At 47.6% G+C, this 27,852-nt stretch overlaps 1 protein-coding gene across 26 annotated transcripts in view; it reads right to left on the reverse strand.

Moving 5' to 3' along the window:
- LOC142817944 (uncharacterized) overlaps window positions 1-27,852 on the reverse strand; it is a 134,881-nt gene that overhangs the window by 7,139 nt on the left and 99,890 nt on the right. For 25 of the 26 annotated variants that reach the window (XM_075895975.1, XM_075895987.1, XM_075895986.1 and 22 more), the window contains 3 exons: window positions 26,543-26,878; window positions 25,516-25,661; window positions 24,159-24,432 (listed from right to left, as the gene is read on the reverse strand). In XM_075895975.1, coding sequence (XP_075752090.1) covers window positions 24,159-24,432; window positions 25,516-25,661; window positions 26,543-26,878 — 756 coding nt within the window. The remainder of the gene's footprint in view (window positions 1-24,158; window positions 24,433-25,515; window positions 25,662-26,542; window positions 26,879-27,852) is intronic. The other variant, XM_075895961.1, reaches the window with a different exon arrangement.

The following is a 27,852-nucleotide window of genomic DNA, read 5'->3' on the forward strand; positions in this document are numbered from 1 at the left end:
GGGGAGTTGAACCCCACATATCAAATAGGTTCGCATTTACTTTATCAATCAAACTGGTCAGACAATCATTCTTGTATCCATATCACAGTTTCTATACAGAACTACACATTCATTGAACGGAGGTCGGCAGGCGCAGCCGTTGAACGCACTAATACGTTGCCGCCGTCCCTTTCCAATCAGTACGGTGACTTAGTTTGCTTAACAAACCGACTAGCCCCAAAGTCTGTTCTCATGAGTATCTCGACTCACACGCATCGTTTGCAATTTCTAAAAAAATATTAGGCATACCCCGCGTACCATGAGAACGTCATACGAAGCATGTGGTGGGATGGTGGCCATGTTCTGATTTTAATATACTGATACGTCATGAAATGACGCTAACTATATGTACAATTGTACGCACAGACATGTGTTAAAGAGAAGCACTTGTGTATGTAACCAGTAGTTTGCCCTTCTGTTATGATGCCAAAAGGAACCTGACTACTAGCAACACCAGAAGCAATAAGCAGCGCTGCTATTCACGAGGATGGTAGCCCTGCAGGCTCCTACATAAGTCAACGTCTTCGCATGGCTCATAACAACGATTCACATTAACGCGGCGTCGTGGCTGTATTGTGGGAGTACATATATAATGTTTATGAAATTGGACAGCCTGGTAATATTACCACAATTGATGTATCGAGAACACTAGTGTCAAAAGCAGTTTTAACATTTAGGATGCCTCAGTGGTAGAATACCTGACTGCCATGCAAATGCTAAGGTTCAGTTCCCGCTTGGACTCAGAGATTAATTCTTTGCATTCGTCGGGTCAACGCTGCATATGTCAGATTATTCTTAACGCTCGTGAATTAAAATTGCCCTGCGTTCACGTCTTTTCTGAGTAAGTACTGTGTGTCAGTGATATGGCGCACTGTCTGACGGCAAGGGTCTGATGACGTACGGAGCGAGATTTCTATATTATTTGTCATCATCAGAGCATCGTAATCGTGAAACTATCTTACTCTCTCATACTAATCCTTTATCGCACCAAGTTGATATTAACCAGGAGAGCACGCTCACTTAACGGGTGAGATAGCTAGGTAGCTAGATCAATAGATGCGCAAGTAGGCACCAAATGTGCTTCCAGTACACAAAAAAATGCTTCCCATATAAAATTACGCCGTCTCCCGCCAAACGGAACCACGTGTAGATGCGGAGCAACGGGCGCTAAATCTCACATTGGTGGAGACGTGGGCACTCACCGCGATGTTGTGCAGAAGAGAAACTTTAGAAGGCGCAAAGCACTGAGTGATGTAGCAGTGTTTTCTATTGGAAGATTGCAAATTGCTTCTAATCGGCAGTGAGAGACAAAAGATTCCTATTGAACACAGAGACCCATAGTCCGCATTTAGTTAACGCGCACGCTGGGAATTCTTATTGTTCAACAACATTAACTAGAAATATCCCACAGGCACTACTTTAAATAGCAAGATCCAGTGCCTGAATATATGACGTGACAATTAAGTGAAGGGTTGTGCAGCGCGAACAATTGGCTTTTAGGGGCGAAGACCCTTAAGCCGTGGGCCATGCGTCCGCGATGTATGTAGTAGTAGTCGTCGTCGTAGTGGCAGGTAGCCACCTCCACGGCCGGGCTAGAGGAGCGGCACGCGCGCATTCTTTTGAATTGAGGAGGAAACCCGCACACGTTCATGCTGCATACAAAACATATTTTTTTCCTATGAAATACTCTATAGAGACGAGTATTGGTGGCTTAATCATTAATGAAGTTTGCTCTGCATTTGATGCTTACTAAAAAAATAACTCGCAGAATATCTACGGGGTGAATTATGGAAAGTGGAGCGAAGCTGGGTCCACACGTCACTGGTGCGCCACTCGGCCTCTCGTTCTCGTACGCCGGGATTTTATCGGCGCCGCCGCGCACCTTCACGGCACGCTTCTGCCTCGCGCGCTCGCACATCGCGGTGTCATCATCGAGCGCGAGCCACTTGTGCTTCTGCCTTGCGCGTACGCCACTCTGCAGCCTTTTCTATCCGCCGATCATCTGAACGCGTGCGTGCGCGAAAATGGCTTTTAATTTACTACACCACACCGTAGCGTACGGCAACGCCGACGAAGAGGCATCGCCAACTTCTTCGTGTGACGTCATTTCTAATCTATCACGTGCTCGCACATCGGGGCTTCGTCTTTAATTGATTGATTCGTGAGCTTTATTGTCTCAAAACCACCATATGATTATGGGAGACGCCGTAGTGGAGGGCTCCGGAAATTTCGATCACCTGTGGTTCTTTAACGTGCACCCGAATCTGAGCATGTGGGCCTACAGCGTTTTGCCTCCATCGAAAGTGCATCTACCGCAGCCGGGATATTCCGTCTTCGAGCGCGAGCCTCCACTGCTTTCCGCACATCGCACTTTTTATCGGCAAACCTTAAATCATCCGCTGACCGCGTCTGTCCATCATTTGTCCATCGTCTGTCTGTCTGTCTGTCTGTCTGTCTGTCTGTCTGTCTGTCTGTCTGTCTGTCTGTCTGTCTGTCTGTCTGATGTACGGACGGACGGATAGATGCTCGAGATGATGGACAGAGGGACGGACGAACGCATGGACCAATGCATGAATGGATGGACGCACGAATCGACAGACGGACGCATTAAAGAACGCAGGGACGGACGCACGGACGAACGGACGCATGGAGAAACACAGGAACGCACAGATGCACGCACATGAGGAGACACGAACGGACGCATGGACGAATGAACGCATAGATGGATACACGACAAGAAGGATGCATGGATGAACGGATGGACTCATGTAAGAACGGAGGGACGGACGGAAGCATGAACGAACGCAGGGATGGACGCCCTGATGGACGCTAGAGAGGACGGGCAGATGGACGCACGGATGGACAGAAGCAGGAAAAAACGGATGACCGGAAGCACGGACGGAATGACGGACGCTTCACCTTGATCATCATCATTCACTCCATGGATAGGCTGTGATTTTTATTATTTACCATACTACAAGTAACGGCCTCTAGTATCGTACCCTTTGCAATTTCGTGTGTATATGCATTCCATTATATTATTATACTATATATAATATAATAAATATTATATTATATTATATTATTATATTATATTATTATATTATATTATATTATATTATATTATATTATATATATTATATTATATATATTATATATTATAATATATTATATTATATTATTAGCCTTCTACGGCTGGTTCAAGAACTAGCGAGAGGTGGCTAGATATGTTTACGACGGGACGCTTCGCCCATGCCTTCAAGGGACACTACAGACAAATAAAAATTTACATCAAAGAGAAAGCTCAATGTATGACATCTAAAACAATAATGTTATCAACAACAGTGCCCTACTTACCGAAACGTTAAGGTAAATGCACAAGAACAGAAGCGCCGCAGTAGGACATTTTCAAAATGATCCCGATGACATTAGACGGACAGCCATACACATTAGACGGACAGAAAATAATCACAAGAAAATGATCTTACTCCACTAAATAAAGAACCTTCCGTGCATCAAGAGACACAATTAAATGGTGCTTGTTCTTTTCTGTTTGTTTCATTAAAAAAAAGCAGCTGCTGGAAGTTACTATGGGGAATGGCGCGAGGCATTCGAAAATTCAGTTTTTGCGTGGTCACACGGAACATGTGGTGCCATCTAGCGGGGCACAGTTAAGAAAAAAACGTTTGCAATCTCGGAGCAAATGGAGGAAAATTGATCAAGGCGATTGCTGCTGTGACTCCCACCGCTGTCGCTCTGCTTCTACTAGCGCAGTGAAGCAGGGCAACGTTGTGCACGGCAACAGTGACTTCAGTCGATCCGGTCGGTCCACTTCATGAGGCTTGTAATTTGAAGTGCGCTTACCCAATGCATACCACTAAAACGTAATTTTATTTCAAAGTAGGTCCTTCCTTGGCACAAAAGTGACGGTACGAGGCTACTGGACAACTATTTCAACAATCAATGTCGACTTAATTGTTGACTTTGGTGTCCCTTTAAGAAGCTTCACTCCTTTAAAAAAATTAGTAACAGAAGGACGCACTTTGAGCACTATTTGACCAGTAAAGGTGACCATGTTAAACTTGATGGGCGTAACCTCCTTTGATTTAGGAAGGTTGAGCGAGGGTTGGCTCAGAGTGACAAGAGCTAGAGCCGGTGAAAGGTGGAAACTAGACACAAAGCGCCGGCCTGCAGAGAGTGCGGGAGAGGCGGTCCTCTAGACCGGCCGTTCCACCTCTAGTGAACGATGGATGGATGGATGGATAGATGGATGGATGGATGGATGGATGGATGGATGGATGGATGGATGGATGGATGGATGGATGGATGGATGGATGGATGGATGGATGGATGGATGGACGGACGGACGGACGGACGCGTGGACGGCACCTGTAGATGGATGGATGGACAGATTCACGGATGGACGGGCAGACGGACGCTTGGATGAACGGGCGTACCAACGGATGGATGCACGGATTGAAAGACGGATGGACAGACGCTCAGACGGACACGAGAACGAACGCACGGACGGACGGATGGTCGCACACACGGACGCACAGACGGATGGAAGCAAGAACGAATAGACGGACGGAAGCGCGGACGGACTGATGAATGCTTCGCCCCATTCATCATCATGCACTCCGTGGATATACTGTGATTTTTTTTCATTAAAGAAACTTGCAAGCAGACGCTGTCTGCATCGTGATGGCGAGACGAGAGAAGGGAAATGTAGGAAAGAAAAAAGGAGTAGGGAACGCGCATGCGCAATGTCAGTAGAAATGCCGCGGGAAGGAATGCCTAGAAGAGAGAGGCTTAGCGGACGTTCCTTGCGGCGGCATTGCGAGGCGAGAGCCGGAGGGTAGGAGAGGAAAGAGAACGAGTGGATAGCATGTTGCAGAGAGAGAAGGAGGAGAGTTGCGAATACGTATTGTGAGCGTGGACGCCGATGCAAAGTGATGTCGCGCATCTTAACTACGGATACCAAAAATTGCCACTCACTAGAGCTCTGTAGCATAAACACTCGTCCAAAAATAAACATTTCAAAACTTAATTTTATTTCAGCGAGTAACGTCACTATATTACTATCTGCGGTAAAGTATTTCCACTTGGACGTGCGGTTCTTGTGCTAAATGTACAGGAGCTTTACTGTCATAACGTATCGATAAAAAGTCGTATTATGTAAAGGCCATATACATATATATATATATATATATATATATATATATATATATATATATATATATATATATATATATATATATTGACACGTGTGTATATGAAAAAGAACGATGATAGGAATGTTTTGTAGATTCCAGCTAGTGGGTCAGGTGGTTTTTCAAGACGACAACGAAGCAGGCATCTTGCTGTACAGCTGATCCTGAATACGCTCTTTTCGCTGCCATAAGCTGCTGTCATCTTTTGTTCGCGTTGCACTGCGACACTAATGAAGGAGCTGGGCCGCGACGCTGCCCGATGCTTCACACTCCTAGTGGGAGCCGTTCATCCTGCCCGGACGTGCCTACTGCAACCCCTGTCCATCGATTTAGTTGTCGGCTACGAGGTATTCCTCCAGACTGCAACCCCTCGCAGAAAACCTATACCAGACATCTAGAAATGGCTAACACCAGCCCCCAGCCTGTACTTCTCGGCACCAGTCCTCCCGCTCCATCCCAGGTAACGTTATTTCAATCGCTGGAGCCTAAACGATTTGGTGGTGGCGCACATGAAGATGTAGAAGACTGGTAGACCACTATGACCATGTTATGAAGATCAAGCAGTGGTCTGCTCAGGAAAAGCTCGGCCGGGCCTACTTCTATCTTGATGACAGCGCTCGTACTTGGTACGAGAACAGAGAAGGCAACCTGTCCACATGGACCGACTTTCACCAGAAGATGGTTGAAACTTTTGCCAATGTCGACAGACGTGACCGCGCCCACCAACTACTAGAGCTAAGGGTCCAAAAACCCAATGAAACGGTCGCCATGTTCGCCGAAGACATGACACGTTTATTTCGGAGGGCTGACCTGCAGATGACTGAAGCTAGGAAGTTGCGCTACCTCATGCGTGGCGTGAAAGAGCAGCTGTTTGCCGGACTTCTGCGAAACCCGCCAAGCACTGTAGAGAACTTCATCAAAGAAGCGTCGGCTATCAAGCGTGCCCTTCACCAACGCTGCCGACAATATGACCACTTGTGCAGCAGCCCCCAAATTCAGGCCGCCGCTGTGACGTTTGACCGTCACAGCTCCTTACGTGACATGATTAGAGAGATTGTTTGTGAAGAACTGCAAAGGCTGCGGACTCCGGTAGTGAATACATCCATGGCATCTGTCGCTCAAGTCGTCCCTGACGAAATTCGCCAAGCATTCTCGACAGCTGATCCTGCCCCCGAACAACGTCCCATGACGTACGCCGCCACCCTTCGAAGCTCCCACCCGCTCCGCCTTCATACTACCCGCCACCTGCAACTGTTCCTTGGTCACCACCACAGGGGGAGACTTCGTGCGCCCACCCATCCAGCCCCCATACGACCAGTCGTCTTCTGGCGTGCCATGGCTTTCGTCGCGTGAGGAGTCATCACGGCAACCACAGCTTCGCCGAACAGACACCTGGCGCACTGCCGACAGGCATCCACTCTGTTTCAACTGCGGAGGTGTAGGCCACATGGCCCGCTATGGCTGGCACCGCGCCGATCCGTCTCGCCCTCTCAGGCCACGATTTGACATTTGACATGCCAACGAGTACGTATCCCGCCATGGCGATGTCGGTTCTCAAGGATCTCCGGTACCTAGACACCCATTCGACGGCCGCCGTAACAATGATGACGAGACTATAACTGATTACGAGCCGGTCTTCCGACATCGACCACGCTCTCCTTCTCCTGCCCAGTCACCTTCGTTGCAGCGCCACACTTTTGCCGACACCCGAGGAGCGAGGTCACCCAGCCCACACCGGGGAAACTGAAGGCGGCGACCTCAGGGGGTAAGGTTGCAGGCTGTCAAGACGAAGAAAAAAAGCCCCCATTACTCCCACCTCAGGACGCTGTAAAGGCGACAAGACGTAATACCGACCGAAACTGTGACCCCCGGCCTTACCGTTCTTGTGGATGGACAGCAAGTCAAAGCTTTAGTCGACACCGGGGCTGACTTCTCTATTATCAGTGATGACCTTGCCGTACGCCTCAAGAAAGTAAAGAGAGCGTGGATGGGACCTCACTTAAGGACGGCAGGCAGCCAATTACTGATGCCTGTCGGAATGTGCACAGCAGGGCTCGAAATCGGTGGCTCTACTTTCGTGGCGACGTTCGTCGTTCTCGCTTCATGCTGTAAAGACCTGATTATCGGAATGAATTTCTTGAGAGAACATGGCGCCGTCATCAACATCACTGACAGTGTCATTACATTTCGCAACAACAGCCCTACTTTAGTTGATTGTTCAGAGCCGAGACATACGTCTTGTTCAGGACCTTTGCGTCTGACGGATGACGATGTGGTCATCCCGCCACGATTGTGTACGCTTTTTTTGGTGGCAGGGGATGAGCCGTTTGACGGCGACGGTATTGCTGAACAAATAAGCTCACTGATATTTTGCCACGGTATTTCAGTTGCTCGAGGTCTTGTCACTGTCCCTGCTGGACGCACAAACTTGCTGCTCACTAACTTCAGTACTGAGCGCCGACATCTCCCGAAGGGTACAGCCGTCGTTTACTTTGACACTACTGCAGAAATGCAAGGCAGTTTATCAGGCCTAGACGAAACACCTCAAGAAGAATCAATACCTAATCTTGACGTTGGTACTACGTTGTCAAAGAACGAACGAACGAGACTTCTTGAGCTGCTAACTAAATTCCAGGACTGCTTTTCATTGACGTCACGGGTCGGTCGAACTCCGCTAACAAAGCATCGAATAATTACCCACGACGCAGCAAGGCCTATACACCAGAACCCTTATCGTGTGGCTCCAAAGGAACGGGAAGTGATACAGCAACAAGTCGCTAAAATGCTTGAAGATGATGTGATTCAGCCATCACAGAGCCCATGGTCATCTCCTGTAGTATTAGTTAGGAAAAAGAACGGTACCCTACGTTTTTGCGTGGATTACAGGAAGCTGAATCAAGTGACTAAGAAAGATGTGCATGCGCTTCCACGTATTAATGACTCCCTCGAAAGGCTTCGAAGTGCTCGCTACTTTTCTTCAATGGACCTCAGAAGTGGATATTGGCAGATCGAGGTAAACCCAAGAGATCGGGAAAAACCACTTTTGTGACGCCGGATGGTTTATATGAATTTAAAGTTCTACCCTTCGGTCTGTGCTCAGCGCCCGCTGCTTTTCAAAGGCTCATGGACACTGTACTTTCAGGGTTAAAATGGAAGACCTGTTTAGTTTATCTAGACGACGTCATAGTGTTTTCCCCAAGACGAGCATCTCAAGAGGCTAGAAGTTGTTTTACAAGCCATACGCTCCGCAGGCATCACATTGAAACCAGAGAAATGCCACTTTTGTTTTGAAAAACTGCGGTTTCTTGGTCGTGTCATCAGCTGTGCCGGCGTTCAGCCTGATCCCGAAAAACTTGCGCCGTGGCACAGTTCCCAGTACCGTCCGATAAGAAAGCTGTCAGGGACTTTCTGGGCCTATGCGCCTACTATCGCCGGTTCATCGCCGACTTCGCACGGATTGCGTCGCCGTTAACTCGCCTCACTAGAGACGACGCCACCTTTGAGTGGAACCACGAACAGCAAGCAGCGTTTAATCACCTCCGCCAACGTCTTCAAACGCCTCCAGTGCTTGCTCACTTCGACGAACAAGCACCAACAATGCCTCACACTAACGCAAGCAATGTAGGCCTCGGAGTTGTGCTTGTGCAGTGGCAAGAAGACACGGAACGAGTAATCGCCTACGCAAGCAGGACGCTAACACGCGCTGAGGCCAATTATTCAACAACTGAGAAAGAATGCCTCGCTGTGGTCTGGGAGTTAAGAAACTTCGCTCGTATTTGTATGGCCGCCCTTTCAAAGTACTAAGAGACCATCATCACCTCTGTTGGTTGACTAATTTAAGAGATTCAACCGGCCGATTAGCACGGTGGAGTCTGAAGTTACAAGAGTTTGATATGATGGTCATACACAAGTCCGGGAAGCGCCATACGAACGCTGACTGCCTATCTCGATAACCAGTACAGTCAGCTTCTCTTTCTGACGACAACGATATGGCCTTCCTTGGTGTTCTCGACGCGTCCACGATTGCCCAACAACAACGAAGTGACCCTGAATTGCTTGATTTGATTAAATACGTGGATGAACGTTCTTCGAGGGCACCTAGAGTCTTTGCAAGGACATTATCGTCGTTTTGCTTACGCAATGGCGTCCTCCACAAAAAAACTTTTCGTCCATCGGAGCTCCCTATTTGCTCGTTATTCCTGCACCCCTTCGAACTGAAGTGCTCCAAGTATGTCACAATGAGCCGACGTCTGGCCATTTAGGCTACACTCGCACATTGGCAAGAGTACAGCAGGGCTACTACTGGCCACGACTTAAAACAGCCGTCAAGCACCACATTCACACTTGCATCGATTGCCAGCGACGCAAGTCACCTCCAAAGAGACCCGCCGGTCAGGTGCAACCAGTTCAGGTTCCACGTACACCGTTTGAACAGATAGGAATGGATATTTTGGGACCCCTTCCTACTTCTACTGCAGGAAAATCGCTAGGTTATAGTCACTACAGTCCACCTAACCAGGTATGCCAAAACAAAAACTATCCAAAAGAGCACCGCAGTGGAAGGGGCGAGATTTTTCACAGAAAATATTGTGCTACGCCACGGTGCCCCGACTATCGTGATCACAGACCGCGGAACAGCATTTACGACAGCTCTTTTAGACCACGTCCTGATGCTTAGTGGAACGCCTCATCGTAAGACCACTGCGTACCACCCGCAAACAAATGGACTAACGGAGCGCCTCAACAAGACGATTGAAGACATGTCGATGTACGTGGATGTCCAACACAAGAATTGGGACGAAATTTTACCCTATATCATGTTCGCATACAATACGGCTAAACAAGAGACGACTCGCATGACTCCATTCAGCTTGGTTCACGGACGGGAGGTACGAACTATGCTGGATACGATGTTGCCACATGAATGGGGCGCTACCGACACAGGCGCTGACGTGTTCACTGAACGCGCGGAAGAAGCTAGGCAGCTCGCCCGCTTATGAATCCACCAGCGACAAGACTACGATGCAGGCCGCTACAATGCTCGCCATAGAACTGTAACGTACGAAATCGGTGACAGAGTGTGGGTTTGAACCACCGTACGAAAACGTGGACTGTCCGAGAAGGTGCTAAGGCGATATTTCGGGCCATACCGAGTATCGCGCCAGCTAAGTGACGTCACCTACGAGGTTGTCTCCGACAGTCCCCAATGCCCGAGGCGTCGCCAGCACCAGCCTGAACTTGTTCATGTAGTGCGTATGAAGCCGTATGTGTGTGACTGACTGCATGTTAAAAAAATGCTGTGGGTCTGAATCAGCATCGGGGCGATGCTCTTATAAGGAGGGGCAAGTGACACGTGTTTATATGAAAAAGAACGATGATATGAATGTTATGTAGATTCCAGCTCGTGGGTCATGTGGTTTTTTGGGACGACAACGAAGCAGGCATCTTGCTGTACAGCTGATCCTGAATACGCTCTTTTTGCTGCCATAAGCTGCTGTCATCTTTTGCTCGCGTTGCACTGCGACAATATATATATATATATATATATAAGGGAAAGAAGTGTATACCTAAGGGCTCGTTTTTCCGTGTTTTTAGCACAATAATAATGAGATATAACAGACAGTAATGCCAAGGAATGTACAGGGGAAGTTATTAACATTAATGGAATGTAAATAAGAAGAAAGAAAAGTGGATGAAAAAATTACCAACTGTAAGAAGGAATTACCTGCTTACAGTTGGTAATTTTTTCATCCACTTTTCTTTCTTCTTATTTACATTCCATTAATGTTAATAACTTCCCCTGTACATTCCTTGGCATTACTGTCTGTTATATCTTATTATATATATATATATATATATATATGGACGCGTATATATATATATGTATACATGTGCGTGCGTGCGTGCGTGCGTGCATGTGTGTGTGTGTGTGTGTGTGTGTGTGTGTGTGTGTGTGTGTGTGTGTGTGTGTGTGTGTGTGTGTGTGTGTGTGTGTGTGTGTGTGTGTGTGTGTGTGTGTGTGTGTGTGTGTGTGTGTGTGTGTGTGTGTGTGTGTGTGTGTGTGTGTGTGTGTGTGTGTGTGTGTGTGTGTGTGTGTGTGTGTGTGTGTGTGTGTGTGTGTGTGTGTGTGTGTGTGTGTGTGTGTGTGTGTGTGTGTGTGTGTGTGTGTGTGTGTGTGTGTGTGTGTGTGTGTGTGTGTGTGTGTGTGTGTGTGTGTGTGTGTGTGTGTGTGTGTGTGTGTGTGTGTGTGTGTGTGTGTGTGTGTGTGTGTGTGTGTGTGTGTGTGTGTGTGTGTGTGTGTGTGTGTGTGTGTGTGTGTGTGTGTGTGTGTGTGTGTGTGTGTGTGTGTGTGACGGTTCACGGGTGGATGGGGGAAAAGATAGTGAGGAAGAGAAAACTGGTGTTCTGACTGACACTATATCCGATCCGTAAACAGTAAGTCGACAGGACATACCACAGCAATAGCATGAGCCCACTAAAGAAGATGATCAGCTAGCCGAAACACACCGGAGCTGAAGACGACGTCCCTTTGGACAAGTGGTGGCATTTTTTTAAGCGAAGGCGAGCAACGTTAGCTGGTCCGAACGAGATCGCATCGACTGAATCAGCGAGTACCTGGATGGTGAGGCATTCCGCTGGTACCTCAGCGAGATTTTCGACGCAAAACATACGTGAGAAGGCATCAAAAGAAGCATATAGCACAATTTTCTGCACCTGTCAGTGACTCTTTCCACCAATTCATACACTGCAGGTTCAAAAGACAACAGCGCATCAGGCACTACTACGTAGAGAAGACACGCCTTGGTCGCCTGGCAGACTTGAAGGACGTTCCCATAGTATCAGGATTGGCTGATTGTGAACCTGAAGAGATCGAAAGGTGCCTCGCTGGATTGACGCTCACCACCCTGGCCAAGTGGCTTCCTGCTTCGCCTCAAGCGGAAGACTCGGTCCACAGAGATGCTTCCCAACACTCGTCAAAGCGGCAGCTCATGCATCGAGAGCCTCATTTTACGCGATGATGGCTCTCTGCAGGATCGATGCGCACCACTCTCAGTGAGTGCCGACATTGTGCATCTGCTGGTTTGCCGAACCATTTTTACTGGCATAATGAGTGCCCTCGTCATGAAATGGTGTCTGCTCTAACTGAAGATGAGAGAAACGAAGAGGGCGACCCAAAGCTTCATTAATACATTTTGGTGCACTTGTGAAAAGACACAAGGTGAACGCAACTCTGGATACAGGAGCGACTATTACCTGTATCAATGAAGTTGTGTTCAAAAACCCCAAGCTGCAGTTGCTCAAGGCTCCATGCATTAGTGTCCAACAAATCATCTCAACGACAGAAACTTTGGGCCACGTACACATGCAGTTGGAAATGGGGAAGATAAAGCGGGCAGTTCAAGAACATGTTCTACCAGGCAAGAAGACTGAATTTTTGCTTGGCCTGGACAACGCCTTCTTTTTCAACCTGTCACTGGACTTCAACACGGTGATGTTGCTTCAAGACAAAAAAGTTCTGCACAATTCCTTTCAAACTCAAAAATATGTCTTCCGCGCTAATACAACCAACTCCAAGCTGTTGATGCCATGCACCTTCCACCATCGCAACAAGCTGCTTTGAGAGAAGTGCTTCACAGTTACGAGGACATTTTCTCAAAGTCTCAGATGGACTTTGAATGTATCGTGGATGAACGACATTGCATTGTCCTCAGCAACAACGTCCCTATCCACAGGCCACCGTATCGATGCTCTCCGACAGGAAATTGTCAGGCAAGTGGACTTACTTCTCAAGCAAGGTGTAGTGCGTCCATCTTTTTCACCATACGTGGCTTCCGTCATTTTTGCAGAGGAAATGGCGAAGGACGTACGCGTTTATGCCATGATTATCGAAAGCTTAACCCTGTCACTGTGCCTGACTACCAACCTATTCCGCGTATAGACGATGTTCTAGATTACGTGGGAAAATCGAAATATTTTTCGACATTGGGTATCACATCAGGCTACTGGCATGTCAAAATGAACCCAGAGGACATCTCAAAAACAGCTTTCTTGACGCCGAATGGTCATTATGAGTGACTTTTTATGCCTTTCGGTTTGAGAAATGCTGTTGCTACGTTCGAAAGAGCTGTGAAATCAGTTATCAAAAAACGTAACTTGAATAATGTCGTAAATTATTTCGATGACCTCGTAGTCTTCTCTGACACATTTACTGAGCACCTACAGCACCTCCAAGCTCTACTTCATGCCCTGAAAATGGAGAATATAAAACCTAAACTGAAGAAGTGTCATTTTGCCCAAGACTCTATTGAATATATGGGTCACAGAGTGTCGCATGGTACAGTATCGCCTAAACGAGGCAATAGAGAAGCTGTATTGCGATTCCCAAGACCGCAATCTCCGAAAGAGCTTCAGTGTGTTTTAGGCACCTCCAACGTTTACCACCAGTTTATACCGCACTTCAGTGATATGGTTTTCCCACTTACAAAGCTGTTGAAGAAGGACACACCATGGAGAGAAAACGGGATTCCTCATGCATGTGAACAAGCTTTTCAGAAAATGAAATACTGTCTGGCCAAAGAACCAATTTAGCGTTTTTTTTTCTTGCGAGAAACCATGCATTCTTTATTGCGCCGCATCTAACATAGGCATAGGTGCAAATATGAAGCAACGATATCATGATGGTAACGAACACCCTGTTGCCTATCACTCGCGCAAGCTACTTACGCATTAAAATTATGCCATTACAGAGCTCGAATGCCTCGCTATAATTGACGCTGTTGACAAGTGGCACTGCTATCTCCATGGACGACCATTCACTGTTGTTACCAATATTGCTGCTTTACAATGACTCAGAAAAATAAAAAAAATCACCATGGCCGACTCTTTTGATGGTCTCTGAAGCTGTCAATGTATGACGTTAACATTCGACATCAAAAAGGCAGCGAAAACATCGAGGCGGACACATTTTCACGGAGCCTCATGGTTCAACTTCTTTCATTATGAGAACTTCAATTTCACCAGGATGGCCTACCTCGCTGCAAGTACAAAACTGAAAACGGGGTCCTTGTCTCGACACGTAAAGGAATGCGCAAAGTGTACGTTCCTTTCAGGCTTCGACTGGGCCTTCTGCAGACAGCACACTGTAAGTTTGGACAAGTCGGAGTAAATAAAACTCTGGGCTTGTTGTCATCATCGTACTATTTATTGGCCGGAAATTATCGCAGACGTTTCATCCTACGTCAGCCACTGTGACATATGTCAGTGTTGCAAGAAGCCAAAACCAAGAGATTGGGATCTCTCGTGTCACTACTATATGCAGAACAACCCTTTTATGTTTTAGTAAAGGACACTATAGGTGGCTTTTGTGGAAACGGCTCGGCAAAGAAGTTTATTTACTTGGCGATCGACCATGCTACGCGATATGTCTGGGTGTTTCCCCACAGGAATGAAACTTGTGACGCATACATTTCATGCATCACCACCATCTTTGCTGCAGGAAAGCCCAAGAAGTTCCTATCTCATCGTGGACCAGCTTTCACAGCTGGAAAATTCAAGCAGTTTCTAAAACGCAAATGTGTCCACCAATTGTTCACGTCCTCCCGACACCCTCAATTTAATGGCATGAACGAACGTACGAATCAGACTATTGTAACCCAGCTAAAGTGCAAAATGAATGAGCAGCCGCAGAAGTCTTGGGTCAAACATCTTTTGGATGTCATCGATCAATACAACAGAAGCCCACATGAAGTAACACGATATCCGCCATCGTACCTCATGTATGAAATCCCTTCATGCGACACCGTGTTAGACGCACCAATGAAGGGCGTGCAAGAAGGAAGGAAAAGTGCAGTCGAGAACACGCTTGCCTACCAAGAGAAGAACAAGTTCATCCACGACGAAAAAATTCCTACCACAAGATCTCTAACCAGGCGAATCGTTTCTCTACGAAAAAACTTGGCACCCGAACAAAGTAAAGCTCAGTTCGGTCATGGAAGGACCTTACACAATCCTTCGCAGAATCTCTCCTGTGAACTATGAGATCAACCGATGCGTGGCACCGTTAAGCAGAACTACTGACATTGGGCACATCAAAAAACTGCGCCGCTATTATTGTCTCAATGAGTTGACGCTCGATCGGGGGGAGGGGGAAACGTGTGACGGTTCACGGGTGAATGTGGGAAAGGAAGGTGAGGAAGAAGAAGAGTAAGACTAAACTGGTGTTTTGACTGACGTCTCATTCGTTCTTTATATATATATATATATATATATATATATATATATATATATATTGAAAGACGCAGGCAGACTAGGTACGGCGAGCAGGCAGGGCGAGCAGAAGCGTTTATTCTGCGATGTCTGGCTCCGCTCAGAACCACACCAAGAGAGCGGACGATGATGATGGGTATGTGCAAGTGAGAACGATGATGATGGGTATGTGCAAGTGAGAACGATCAAATGCTTGGAATGTGCTTACAATTTCCCCCCCCCCTCTGCGAAGCGGCCAACCTGGCCGCCAGTCAGAGATCGGCCGAACGAGTAACAAAAGGCTTCATGCGTGAGACGTGAACTATTTCCGTGCTGCGCAGACGGCGGTCAGTGACAGACTGAAGCGGGGTGACGAGGTAGTTAACTGGAGATGTCTGTCGTACAACGGTGTATGGGCCAACATACCGGTGAAGAAATTTCTCGCAAAGGCCCGACGCTCGAACCGGGGTCCATAGTAAAACCTTATCGCCAGCATTAAAGGCCACGTCGCGTCGTTTTTTATCACAGCGATGTTTTCTCTCCTTTTGGGTTGCTTCCGTGTTTTTGCGAGCAATTTCACGGCATTGTGTGACTCGGGCTGCGAACTCTTCTGGGAGCGAGGTACTGCTTGGAGCCGGTGCAAAGAAAAATGCCGTGTCGAAGACCGAGGAGGCAGATCGGCCGTACACGAGAAAAAACGGGCTGTAGCCAGTTGATCGTTGTACCGCAGTATTGTATGCGAAGGTGACAAACGGTAAAATGTTATCCCAATTTTTGTGGTCAGGATGCAAGTACATCGATATCATGTCAGAGAGTGTTCGGTGGAAGCGCTCGGTAAGGCCATTCGTTTGCGGATGGTATGTAGAAGTGGTTTTATGGACTGTATTGCACGCCTGCAGGACTTCATCCAGGACCTTGGAAAGGAAGGCTTTGCCACGGTCACTCAAAAGGACGCGAGGGGCTCCGTGGCGCAAGACGATGGAGTTCAAGAAAAAATTGGCGATTTCTGTGGCGGTAGCAGAATGAAGAGGTGAAGTCTCGGCGTATCTTGTTTGATGGTCGACTGCAGTGACGATCCAACGGTGACCGGAAGGTGTCAACGGCAAAGGACCATACAAGTCTATTCCGACAAATTCGAATGGTGTGGTGGGACAGGGAAGAGGCTGAAGGAAACCAGCAGGCGGGGATGTGGATCGCTTGCGGTGCTGACACAACGCGCACGAGCCCACGTATTTGGCCACCGTTGTGGACAAGCCAGGCCAGAAGCAGCGCGTCTTGATGCGATCGTAGGTCTTGTGGAAGCCTAGATGACCGGCAGCAATATCATCGTGGAATGCTTCCAAAACTCGAAGACGAAGGCAGCGGGGAAGAACTGGCACCCACTTGTTACCGGTGGGATGGTAAATGTAGCGCTTAAGCACACCGTCCTGAAGGCGAAATTGTCGAAGCTGGCGTCGCAAGCGGCTGTTGGGTGGTTTAGTGACACCGCGAAGGCGATCAATGAAAGACCGACAGTAGGAATCTGCCAGCTGAAGTGAACGTAAATCGGAGTTCGAAGATAGCTGCATTGGATCCAGCGATGCGAGCGATACGTGTTGTGAGGCAAGCTGGGTGTCAGAGTCATTCGAACGCGATGCGGTGGACGTATTGTCACGAGAGAGCGAAAGTGGGCACCGGGACAGCGCGTCGGCATCATGATGACATTTGCCAGACTTGTACGTAACTGTAAAGTCGTACTCTTGTAAGCGCAGTATCCAGCGCGCAAGACGTCCTGACATATTCTTCATTGATGAAAGCCAACAGAGTGCGTGGTGGTCGGTGATGATGGTGAAGTGCCGACCGTAGAGATACGGGCGGAATTTCTGTATCGACCATACGATAGCCAAGCACTCCTGCTCCGTGATGGTGTAATTCCGTTCAGCTGTTGACAGAGTCCGGCTAGCGTAGGCCACAACCTGCTCTTTAGAGGTGGAATCACGCTGCAGAAGGACTGCTCCAATGCCTTGTGCGCTTGCGTCAGTATGGAGTATGGTAGGCGCTCTCTCATCGAAGTGGCGCAGCACTGGTCCGGAAGTCAGGCGTTCTTTCAAAATTTCAAATGCAGATTCGCAGTCGTTGGACCATGAGAAAGGAGCACCAGTGGCCAATAACTTATTTAGCGGAGCCGCTAAGGTAGCAAAGTTGCGTATAAAGCGACGAAAATAGGACGCGAGACCAAGAAAGCTGCGCAACGTCTTTTGGTTGGACGGTCGAGGGAACTGTAGCACAGCTGCGATCTTCTCGGGATCTGGTTGGATTCCGTCTTTGGAAACGACGTGACCGAGGACTTTGATGCTTTTGCTGGCAAATGTACACTTCTTTGTATTTATCTGAAGGCCAGCCTTGGAGAGACATTGTAGCACCTCGTCTAATCGTTGAAGATGTTGGGCAAAGGTACTTGAAAAAACAACGATATCATCTAAGTAACAGAGGCAGGTCTTCCATTTTAGGCCACGAAGAACAGTATCAATCATTCGCTCAAACGTAGCTGGAGCGTTGCACAAGCCGAATGGCATTACATTAAATTCATAAAGGCCGTCCGGTGTGGCAAATGCAGTTTTTTCTTTGTCAGCCTCGTTCATGGGGATTTGCCAGTAACCTGATCGTAAGTCAAGGCTCGAAAAATAGTTCGCCCCTTGGAGTGTGTCTAAAGCGTCATCAATTCTAGGCATAGGATATACGTCCTTGCGTGTGATCTTATTTAACGCGCGGTAGTCAATGCAAAAACGAACAGAGCCATCCTTCTTTTTAACTAAAACGACTGGAGATGCCCAGGAACTCGAAGAAGGTCGTATTATATTTCGCGATAGCATCTCGTTCACTTCTTTTTCAATTATTTCTCTCTCTGATTGCGAAACCCGATATGGGCGACGGCGTATCACACGAGAACCGTCGGTTTCAATGCGATGTACAGCCGCGGAAGTCTGACTCAGGGTTGTGGTACAGCTATCAAAGCAGGCTTTGTGCTTAGCCAAAAGGGCCAATAGTGCTTCAGACTGTTTTGGTGTGAGGTCTGAACCAATGACAGGTCGAAAAGGGAAAGAACGTGAACCTGGAGCTGGTACTGGTGACGAAGACGGGCAGAGTGTCGCGATGGAGGTCAATGGAGAGAAGTCAATCTTTGCCACTGTCATTCCCTTGGGCAGCAGCACAGATTCTGCAGTTGTGTTAGAAACGGGCAGAAAAGCGCAGCCAGAGGAAAACCGGAGGAGGCAAGAGGCGACGAGAATTCCACGGGAGGTGCAGCGAAACGAAGGAGCCACAAGTGCATCACCGTCGGTTACTTGGGTAGATGCGACAGCTATCACGTGTTCGTGACCAGGGTGCAGGACGCAGTCTTCAACAATGACCAAGTTGGAGATCGAGGGTGATGAAACTGGAATGGGCGCATCCGTTGTATCCGTTATGTGAATGACGTTCTCTTTAAAGGATATAACAGCGGAAGCAGAATGCAGAAAGTCCCAACCAAGGATAAGTTCATGAATGCACGTGGGCAACACAATCATCTCGATGTGGTGACGTATACCATCAATAGAAACACGAGCCGTACACTGTCCGTCAGGTTGAATCAGCACGTTATTTGCCCCACGCAACACAGGTCCCACATAGGGCGTTCTGACTTTACGGAGGCGCGAGCACAAGTCACTACGCAAAACAGAAGTGGTTGCACCGGTGTCAACGAGAGCTTGCACAGGAATACCTTCAATAATCACTGACAACATATTAGCTGGGCGAACAGGAGGTATTTTTGTTGGTCGACGGGACGCAGTTTTCCCTCCAAAAACTGCAATCCTTAGTTTTCCGAAGATTGGTCAACAGGACGGGAGATGATTGGACGAAGCGGCGATGCGGAGCGGCGATAGGGCGATGGAGAGCGTCGTCTGGAGGAGCGGTATTCCTGATGTTGACGAGGGGACACTGGAGGAGACGGAGACCGGTACTGCGCGGACGGGTAGGTGTCTGGAGCATAAAGATCTGGTCTTCGGAACCGGTCTCGTTCGAACTCAGCATAGCCTCGTCGTTCCTCTTGCTGGCGGCGACGGCAGTAACGAGAAATGTGGCCTCGTATACCGCAGTAAAAGCAAACAGGACGGGATTGACGCCACTGAGGATACAAGGGTGCAGCAGTCATTCCACCTCGCATAGCAGCCAAATGGCTACTAGCAGTATCCGTAGAGCTAGATGCCCCGGGAGCAGGCGGAATCGCAGCGATCTCCGCATATGTGGGCATTACCGTTTGAACAACCGGTGCTGCCGGTGTCGACCTGGGCGTCACATCGGCGTATGTGGGCATCGGGCGTGCTGGCGGAGCGACCGGGGATGTCGGTGTCGCCATTGCCGCTAACTCCTGCTTAACAAGATTCCGCAGGTCGAATGGTGGAGACGGAGCGGAGGCGACAGTGGACCGCTGCTGTTCAAGGTCTCGAAGTTCTTCCCGGATGATTGTGCGGATAAGGGTTTTTAATTCAGAGGGAGGCATCAGGCGTGGATCACTGTCTTGTTGAAGCCGAAGGGACTGCAACTGGTCAAGGCGTTGGCATGTCGAAATGACGTCGTTAACCGTAGCGGGATTGCCAACAGCCAAGGCGTTGAATGCGATTGGGCCGATTCCTTTAAGGATGTGGCGAACGCGCTCATCTTCCGTCATGTCTTTATTCGCACGGCGACAGAGGGCCAAAACATCCTCGATATACGAAGTGTACGACTCATGTGCCAGTTGTAGACGCACAGCCAGCTTCTGTTTCGCGGCTTCGGAACGACCCGATGAGCATCCGAATATTTGTCGCAGTTTGTTGGCAAAGGTCGACCAATCAACGAAGTCAGTTTCGTGATTAAAATACCAGGTTTTGGCTACGCTGGTCAAATAGAAAGGAAGGTAGCTCAGTTTCTCTGCTTCGGTCCATCGATTGGCTGAACCCACACGGTTGTAAAGGTCAAGCCATTCCTCGACGTCGTCACCGCGAAGACCCGCGAACACGGGCGGTTCGCGCTGAGGGCTGGTGACAGTAGATGAAGAGCGGGCAGCCGCCGGCGTAGGGGCTGTAGCGTTAGGGCTAGGCGTTAGGTCCGATGTCTGCATACCTGTGTGGGTGGCTGGGTGCAATCGGCGACCAGATCGGAGCTCCAGGTGGGAAATGAACGTAGGAGGACGTCGGGATCTTACCCCGCACCTCCACCACTCTGAAAGACGCAGGCAGACTAGGTACGGCGAGCAGGCAGGGCGAGCAGAAGCGTTTATTCTGCGATGTCTGGCTCCGCTCAGAACCACACCAAGAGAGCGGACGATGATGATGGGTATGTGCAAGTGAGAACGATGATGATGGGTATGTGCAAGTGAGAACGATCAAATGCTTGGAATGTGCTTACAATTTATATATATATATATATATATATATATATATATATATATATATATATATATATATTGCAGACATTGCAGGTAACTGTGTGCCGAAAAACTCGTACTTGGTTACTCTTGATGTCTCTTCATTATATACAAATATTCCTCACGATGACGGCATAGCTGCACTACAAAACATGTACACAAACCATAGACAATCTAACACCCCAGATTTCTCTGCCATTGCAACTTTGACGAGGATGGTCCTCGAATTAAATTCATTCGAGTTAGCCAAGAGTATTTTCGAGAAATTAGCGGGACTGCTATGGGCACCAAAATGGCACCTAATTATGCCAACATATTTATGGGAAAGCTAGAATCTGAATTTCTTGCACAAAGTTTCTTGAAACCAATGTTATACAGAAGATACATGGACGACATCTTTCTTATTTGGACCCACAGCGAGGACGAACTTCTCAGCTTTATCGACACTTACAATGCTGTACAACCGAACATACACCTCTCACACACATACTCGCAAGTTGCCGTAAATTTTCTTGATGTTACCATAACGATAGAAGAAGAGAAGCTCTCTACAACCCTATATCGCAAATCAACGGATCGACAACAATACCTCCATTACCAAAGCAATCACCCACGCCACTGCAAAAACAGTATTCCATATAGCCAGCCTCACCGGTTTAAGCGAATCTGCTCTAGAGACGCTGACTTTGACACGAGCTCACAGAGGCTAAAACTTATGCTCGAGAAACAAAAATACCCCCCACATGTAATTAATGACGCTGTTCAAAATGCGAGAAAACTAAAGCGTGAAGACTTACTTGTGAAGCGACCACCACGAGAAGACCCACAACGAACAAACCTCTGCCTGACTTACAGCACAAACTTCCCCAATGTAAACAAAATCCTTAAACGACATTACAACATCCTGGAACAAAGTGAACGTCTGAAACGCGCATTCCCATACGCTCCAGGCGTCGTTTACCGACGACCACGTAACCTCAAAGACACCCTTGTCCACTCCCAAATTAACACATCACCCCCCAATAATTCATGCCCCCCTTGTTTAAAGCCACGATGTCTTGTATGTAAGGCGATGCGAGAAACAGACAAAGCAACCAGCACGCAATCCAAGTTTTCGATTAACATACGAGGAAACCTAACATGCGATTCCTCTAATGTGGTATACCTACTCGAATGCAACGTGTGTGGTATGCAGTACATCGGACAAACAGAAACACCATTTAGAATCGGCTTCAATAATCACAGAGCCCATGCGAACTCAGCCCCACGTCTACCTCTATCAAAACATCTCAATCTTCCCGACCATTGATTCGACAAACTATCAGTAACGCTCTTAGAGACTGGATTTAAATCAAATCGAGAACGTGAACAACGAGAGTCATACCTTATCCACCGATTTACCACCCTCGATAGAGGAATAAATGAGAATCCTGGTACACTTGCAGCAATTAAAGCATTAGAAAACAATAATGGCAACATTGAAAAAAGTAACTGAGTTCACGGCACTGCAGCTGCGAAGGGCACTGGACAACCCAAAACAATTCCAAGTGTAAGTACTCTTCCTAAATGCAGCTGCCGTCTGTTTTCTGTTTTATTTTTACTACCCTTCTAAATGCTACTCTTCCTAAATGCAGCTGTCGTCTGTTTTCTGTTTTATTTTTACTACCCAATCAATTGTGCCATGCATGACATGCCCAACAGCAACCCTGTGCACAGCCGGGAGGCCCCCACTACACGCGTAATCCAGAAGCGGGCAAGGAATTTGCATTGCACCCGCTTGCACAGCCTACCGCAATACGGGGCAACCCTCTTTTTACGACGAAATGTTGACAGGGCGCGGTGTAGTTAAAGGCTTAGAACTTCCTAAAATGCCCGCTTACCAGCCTCTGCCACTAACGTGGCACCCCTCCTTCTACGACGAATTGTTTACGGGACTCCGAGTAGTTAAAGGCTTGGGACTTCCTGAAAAGTTCTTTTTTGCCCCACACCGAACCGCCAGTGCAAGGAGGGGCCGTCTGATCGGGAGGAATGCATTAGTGAACGGAAACATACACAGACCGCTGACATCATAAAGGTGAAGGGCAGAAGGGGGAGAGAGATGAAGGGGGAAGTGGAAGGAAGAGTGTAAGGGGGGCACCCGAGGGGCGTCCACCGTATATCATTTTTCTCTTCTTCTTCTCTTTTTCTTCTTTTTATTTCCTTCTTTTTTTTCTTTTTTTTCTTTTTTCCTTTTCTGTCTTTTTTCCTCTTTCCTCGCCCTCTGATTTGAGATTGTATAGAGCTGAGCACCGACAAACTGTATCTTTAATCCTGATGAAGGCCAGAATCTAGGCCGAAACGTCGAAATAAACCACGTTGTGACCGCTCACGGAGGATCTACTAGACTATATATATATATATATATATATATATATATATATATATATATATATATATATATACAAGTGTATAGTTGTGGCGCTGACTGACTCTCCCATGTTTAAATTAACATATGTGCCAAATAAAGTGGATGGAGGAATATCCGCCGCCATGGAAGCTAAGTGGTATAGCATCGAACGCGTTATTAGAAGGTCGCAGGTTCGCTTCCTGCCCACGTTATCTCTTCACTCACAATGCTTTCTTGACATTCACTCTACAGTTTGGTCTAATAACTTCCGCTATATCTTCCTTGGCATTATTGTCTGGTAAATCTCCTTAATATTGCGTCTAACACGCAAAAACGAGCCCTTAGGCATACACTTCTATCTCTAATTATTCATGAAGGTCTCGTACTGGCAAACGTGGTGCCTTCAGGTTGTATACGACCGACGTTTGGTCACATATGAGCTCGCGATAAGCTCACGTGCTACGTGACGCCAAACAGGCTCATAAAGAGTGTACCACACTCGCTGCCAAGGCTTTTGGTGGCGCTGACTGACATTGCCACGTTTAAATTCAAATATTTACCCAATAAACTGGCTGTAGAGATAGCAGCAATTGTAGCTCAGTGGTAGAGCAACTAACACGTTCTTGCCCACGGCAAGTTATCTTGTCACCCACTTTTCTTTCTTCACATTTACTATCCCTATACTTTCGTTGGCAGTATTGTCTGTGTATATGCATGCACACGAGCCAAGGCGCACTGACACGTAGATAAGCGCTGGCACGACTCGCTGTTACGTCACCCTGTTCTGTGGCAAATTTGGAGCATTTAAGTTCCTGTAGACACCACCGCTTAGACAGGAGGCAGCCCGTACCTCGAATAAGTGATCGCGGACGCCCTCTGTGGCGAACTCGAGGAAGCAGGGCCAGCCCCACTTTTCGCTGAGCTCCAGCATGCTGCTCAACACATCCACAGTGTTGGCATCGCGTTCCGCTGGGTGCTGCGGCCAGTGCAGGTTGGCATCGCGCATGTATCCGCGGAGGCGTGGCACGTAGTCCGTGTCTTGCGTCACGACGTCGTCGCACGTCTTGAAGAGACGTGCCGCTCTCTGCGCAGCAGTCTGGCCCTCGGCAGGGATTTCCTCGTGTCTGCGTAATTGTATGAAAAAGGACCACTGGTATTGTAAATGCGCGGAGAAGTCAGTCTCTTCTCTTGTTTAAAGCTGGGAAACATTCAAGCGTCTTCGAATTATCAAACTGCTTCGAAGCATCGGCATTCTTACCACGAAATAAGCGAAACCTAATTACCACGTATAGACGTCACTATGTGACGTCAGCTTAACGTCACAGTGTGAAAACATTTGTGACCTCAGAGTTACAGTATTATGTGAGCGCGGCATCACATAACTTGACGCTGCATGATGATGCCCTCGTGGGATGGTCGCTTCGTCAAACGTAGCCTGATCACGGAGGCAGTACCAGACTAGGTAATGGGAAGAAAGCGTGCAACGTTCCATACTGGACTCGGTGCATTTTGCTCTATGCAGGTGCTGGAGGGCAAACCAAGATAATGTGATTAAGGTCCAGACTTCCTGGCTAGACTTGCACTTCGCGGAGTATAAATCCGGAGCATAATCACGCTATGTAACCAGTTTAGGGCAACCGTGAGTTTGAACGATGCACCAGGATGTCACCTGCTGTCTATTAGCTAAAGAAGCTAACGTCCTTCTATAGCTTGTAACAGTTGGTTATCTCTTTAAAAGTAAATCTGGCATGGAGTGACACAGGATTGCCTTGGCAGCTGCTTTGCGCCAGATTCACTGCCTTACTCGACATACGCTATGAGAGTCTCCCGTTATGACTAGACAGCCGTATTACTCAATCCCTCTTAACCAACGCCCCCTGTATTGATTTTGGTATGCCCCAGGTTAAGGAGTCAATAACGAAAGCACTAAGACGTATGCAAATAGATAGATAGATAGATAGATAGATAGATAGATAGATAGATAGATAGATAGATAGATAGATAGATAGATAGATAGATAGATAGATAGATAGATAGATAGATAGATAGATAGATAGATAGATAGATAGATAGATAGATAGATAGATAGATAGATAGATAGATAGATAGATAGATAGATAGATAGATAGATAGATAGATACGGTCAAACTCGCCGAAGTTCGCTAAGAAACACTCCGCATTTAAAAACAAACAAGTTCGTTCTTCACCTGGCAATATCTAAAACAGCAAAGACGAAGTGACGGTTCGTAAGATGTCGCACCGAAGTCTCATTGTCCTTCGTTTTGCCGCACACGAAGCCGTGGAAGTCTTCACAAGGTGCTACCGACCAGTCCATGCTTTCACCGAGGAGCTGCTAGGAAGCGAAAAAAGAAAGAGAAAAATCTTGAGCGGTACACGTGAACAAGCTCAACGGAACGTCCCTGATTCACTGCGACAATCGATGAGACCCTATAGCAATAAGGGACAAAATGTACATGCTAGTAGGCTTAATGTAATGACGAGCCATTGCTGAATCAGACAAATTGGTCGGAAGTATGCTCGTGCGAAAGAAAATTTTCCAACTGAATCGAATACGAATCGATTAGGAATGGCGCAGAATGCAATACAGATAATGCTAAAACATTATTTCGATAGTTATCGAAAAGTAAGGTGGCGTTTTAAATAGAGAAATAAATTCTACATTTTATTTAAAATAGGTTTCCCAATGCTAACAAAGGAACGCTTCGAATGTACCCAATCATCTAAACTTAGGTACTACGTATAAATCAGTGACCAAAGCTTGCGAGACTTTTTGTCATTTTAGCAGGAAATAAAAAAGTGGCTATCGCATTCAGGCTGTTAATTTTTCCAAAGCTTTTGAATAAACGTCAGACGTTAACATTTAAGATTATTTTGCCGAGCACAACGGGTGTAAATAAACATGTAATGAAACTGGCGAACCACTTACCGCAGCGTGTGCCTGCGCAGCAACAGCAGCTAATCAACATTGCTATACGCTACACCTTCGAAATCAAGTTTCACAAACGCAACGCGTGCACCTTTTCTTAAATACGAAAGCATTGGCAAAAAACACACTTCGGTCCAGTGTAGCCGTAATCTCTGAATCTCAATGTAGACATTGTTGTGTTTGAATGCACTGCTACTACATTGGACAGAAGGACCTGTACGAGCGAACAGCCTTGCATTGCCGCATGCCTCCTTTGTGATGGCTTACGCAATCACTCGACAACGTACCGTGGTGTATTGCATGCAGGCTTCGTCGCAGACAGGCTTTTTGGAACCAGTGTTCATGGCCACGAACATCCCAGTGACACCGATGCTCACAACCACAAACACGGCGACGGCCACGTAGATGACACGGCGCCAAGGTACGGTGTAGACCCAGTGTTGCAGATTTTTCGGCACGGGAACCGCGGCGGCCACACGCTTGCGTATCAGTGTGGGTCGGAGTGGGTTGCCGATGGGCACCAGCGGGTTCGGTGGCTCGGAAGCGTGCACGACACCGGATGAGACAGTCGTAACCCGGCTCCTCTCGGTGTGGAAGTCCAGCGGCTCGGACAGCTTCGTTCTCTGTTAGGAATAACAGTCAGCTTGGCTTACCGGAAAGCAGAGCAGAGACAGGGCACAGAAGATAAGCGACAAAGTGGGCGCTTTGACGGGCAGCATGCTGCACTTGTTGCTTCTATACTGTGTAATTTCACCGCAATGTTTCGAAATTTTGGTATTCACTGACACCACAACACTTATGCACTGTTTCGTATCGTATAGCTGGGCAAACAGTGCAGAATACTGATTCAATTATGATGCACATGTGCAACAGGAAAATGCATGTAAACGCTATAAAAGACAAAAGGACAGGGGAATCGGTGGCGTTGCAATTTTATCAATGAGCCATGGGTAATAATATAGGTCTTCCTTGACATTATCATTATCACAGATAGGGCATTACTTTGGAGCGATGCTACTGCTAGGATATATTTAGCGTAAAGTGTTGTCATATGGGGCTGTCACTGCGTTTCCTTGTTGAACTCGGTACGTGGGACACGCGGGAGCACCGGCCCCCTCTGCGACTACCCCTCACGTCTGAACGTGGGTGGTCGTCAGTTGCCTTCCCTCCCCCCCTCCTCCTCTTCACCACCCGATCTCCTTGGCGGTTGTTCATCATTCAGCTTACAGCAAGAACAGCGCTCTTACCGCCGGCTTCGCTTTCTTGGTCTTCTTGGTGATAATCTTACGCAGGTTAGGCAAGTAATGCGCGGCCATGGCGAATCGACAAGAAAGCTACTACTACCACTGCGGAGCTAGTCGAATGCGTGTCCGAACGATAGCGTTTTTCTTCTTCTTCTGGCGAGCTCTGCCTGGCTCGAGCCGACGAATGCCTCGAGCTCCGTGAATCACGTGCATCGATTGTTATGGATACTCACAGAACCGACAGCACCCCTTGCGAAAGGAAAATTAACGTACCTCACTCATTTCCTCGTAGTAGAAAGGAATAAAAACTTCTTTGCAAAATATTGATCCAATCTTGCTCTATAGTACTCAAA

This window comes from Rhipicephalus microplus, chromosome 5 (assembly GCF_043290135.1).
Source record: "Rhipicephalus microplus isolate Deutch F79 chromosome 5, USDA_Rmic, whole genome shotgun sequence".
In the NCBI taxonomy this organism is placed as follows: domain Eukaryota; kingdom Metazoa; phylum Arthropoda; class Arachnida; order Ixodida; family Ixodidae; genus Rhipicephalus; species Rhipicephalus microplus.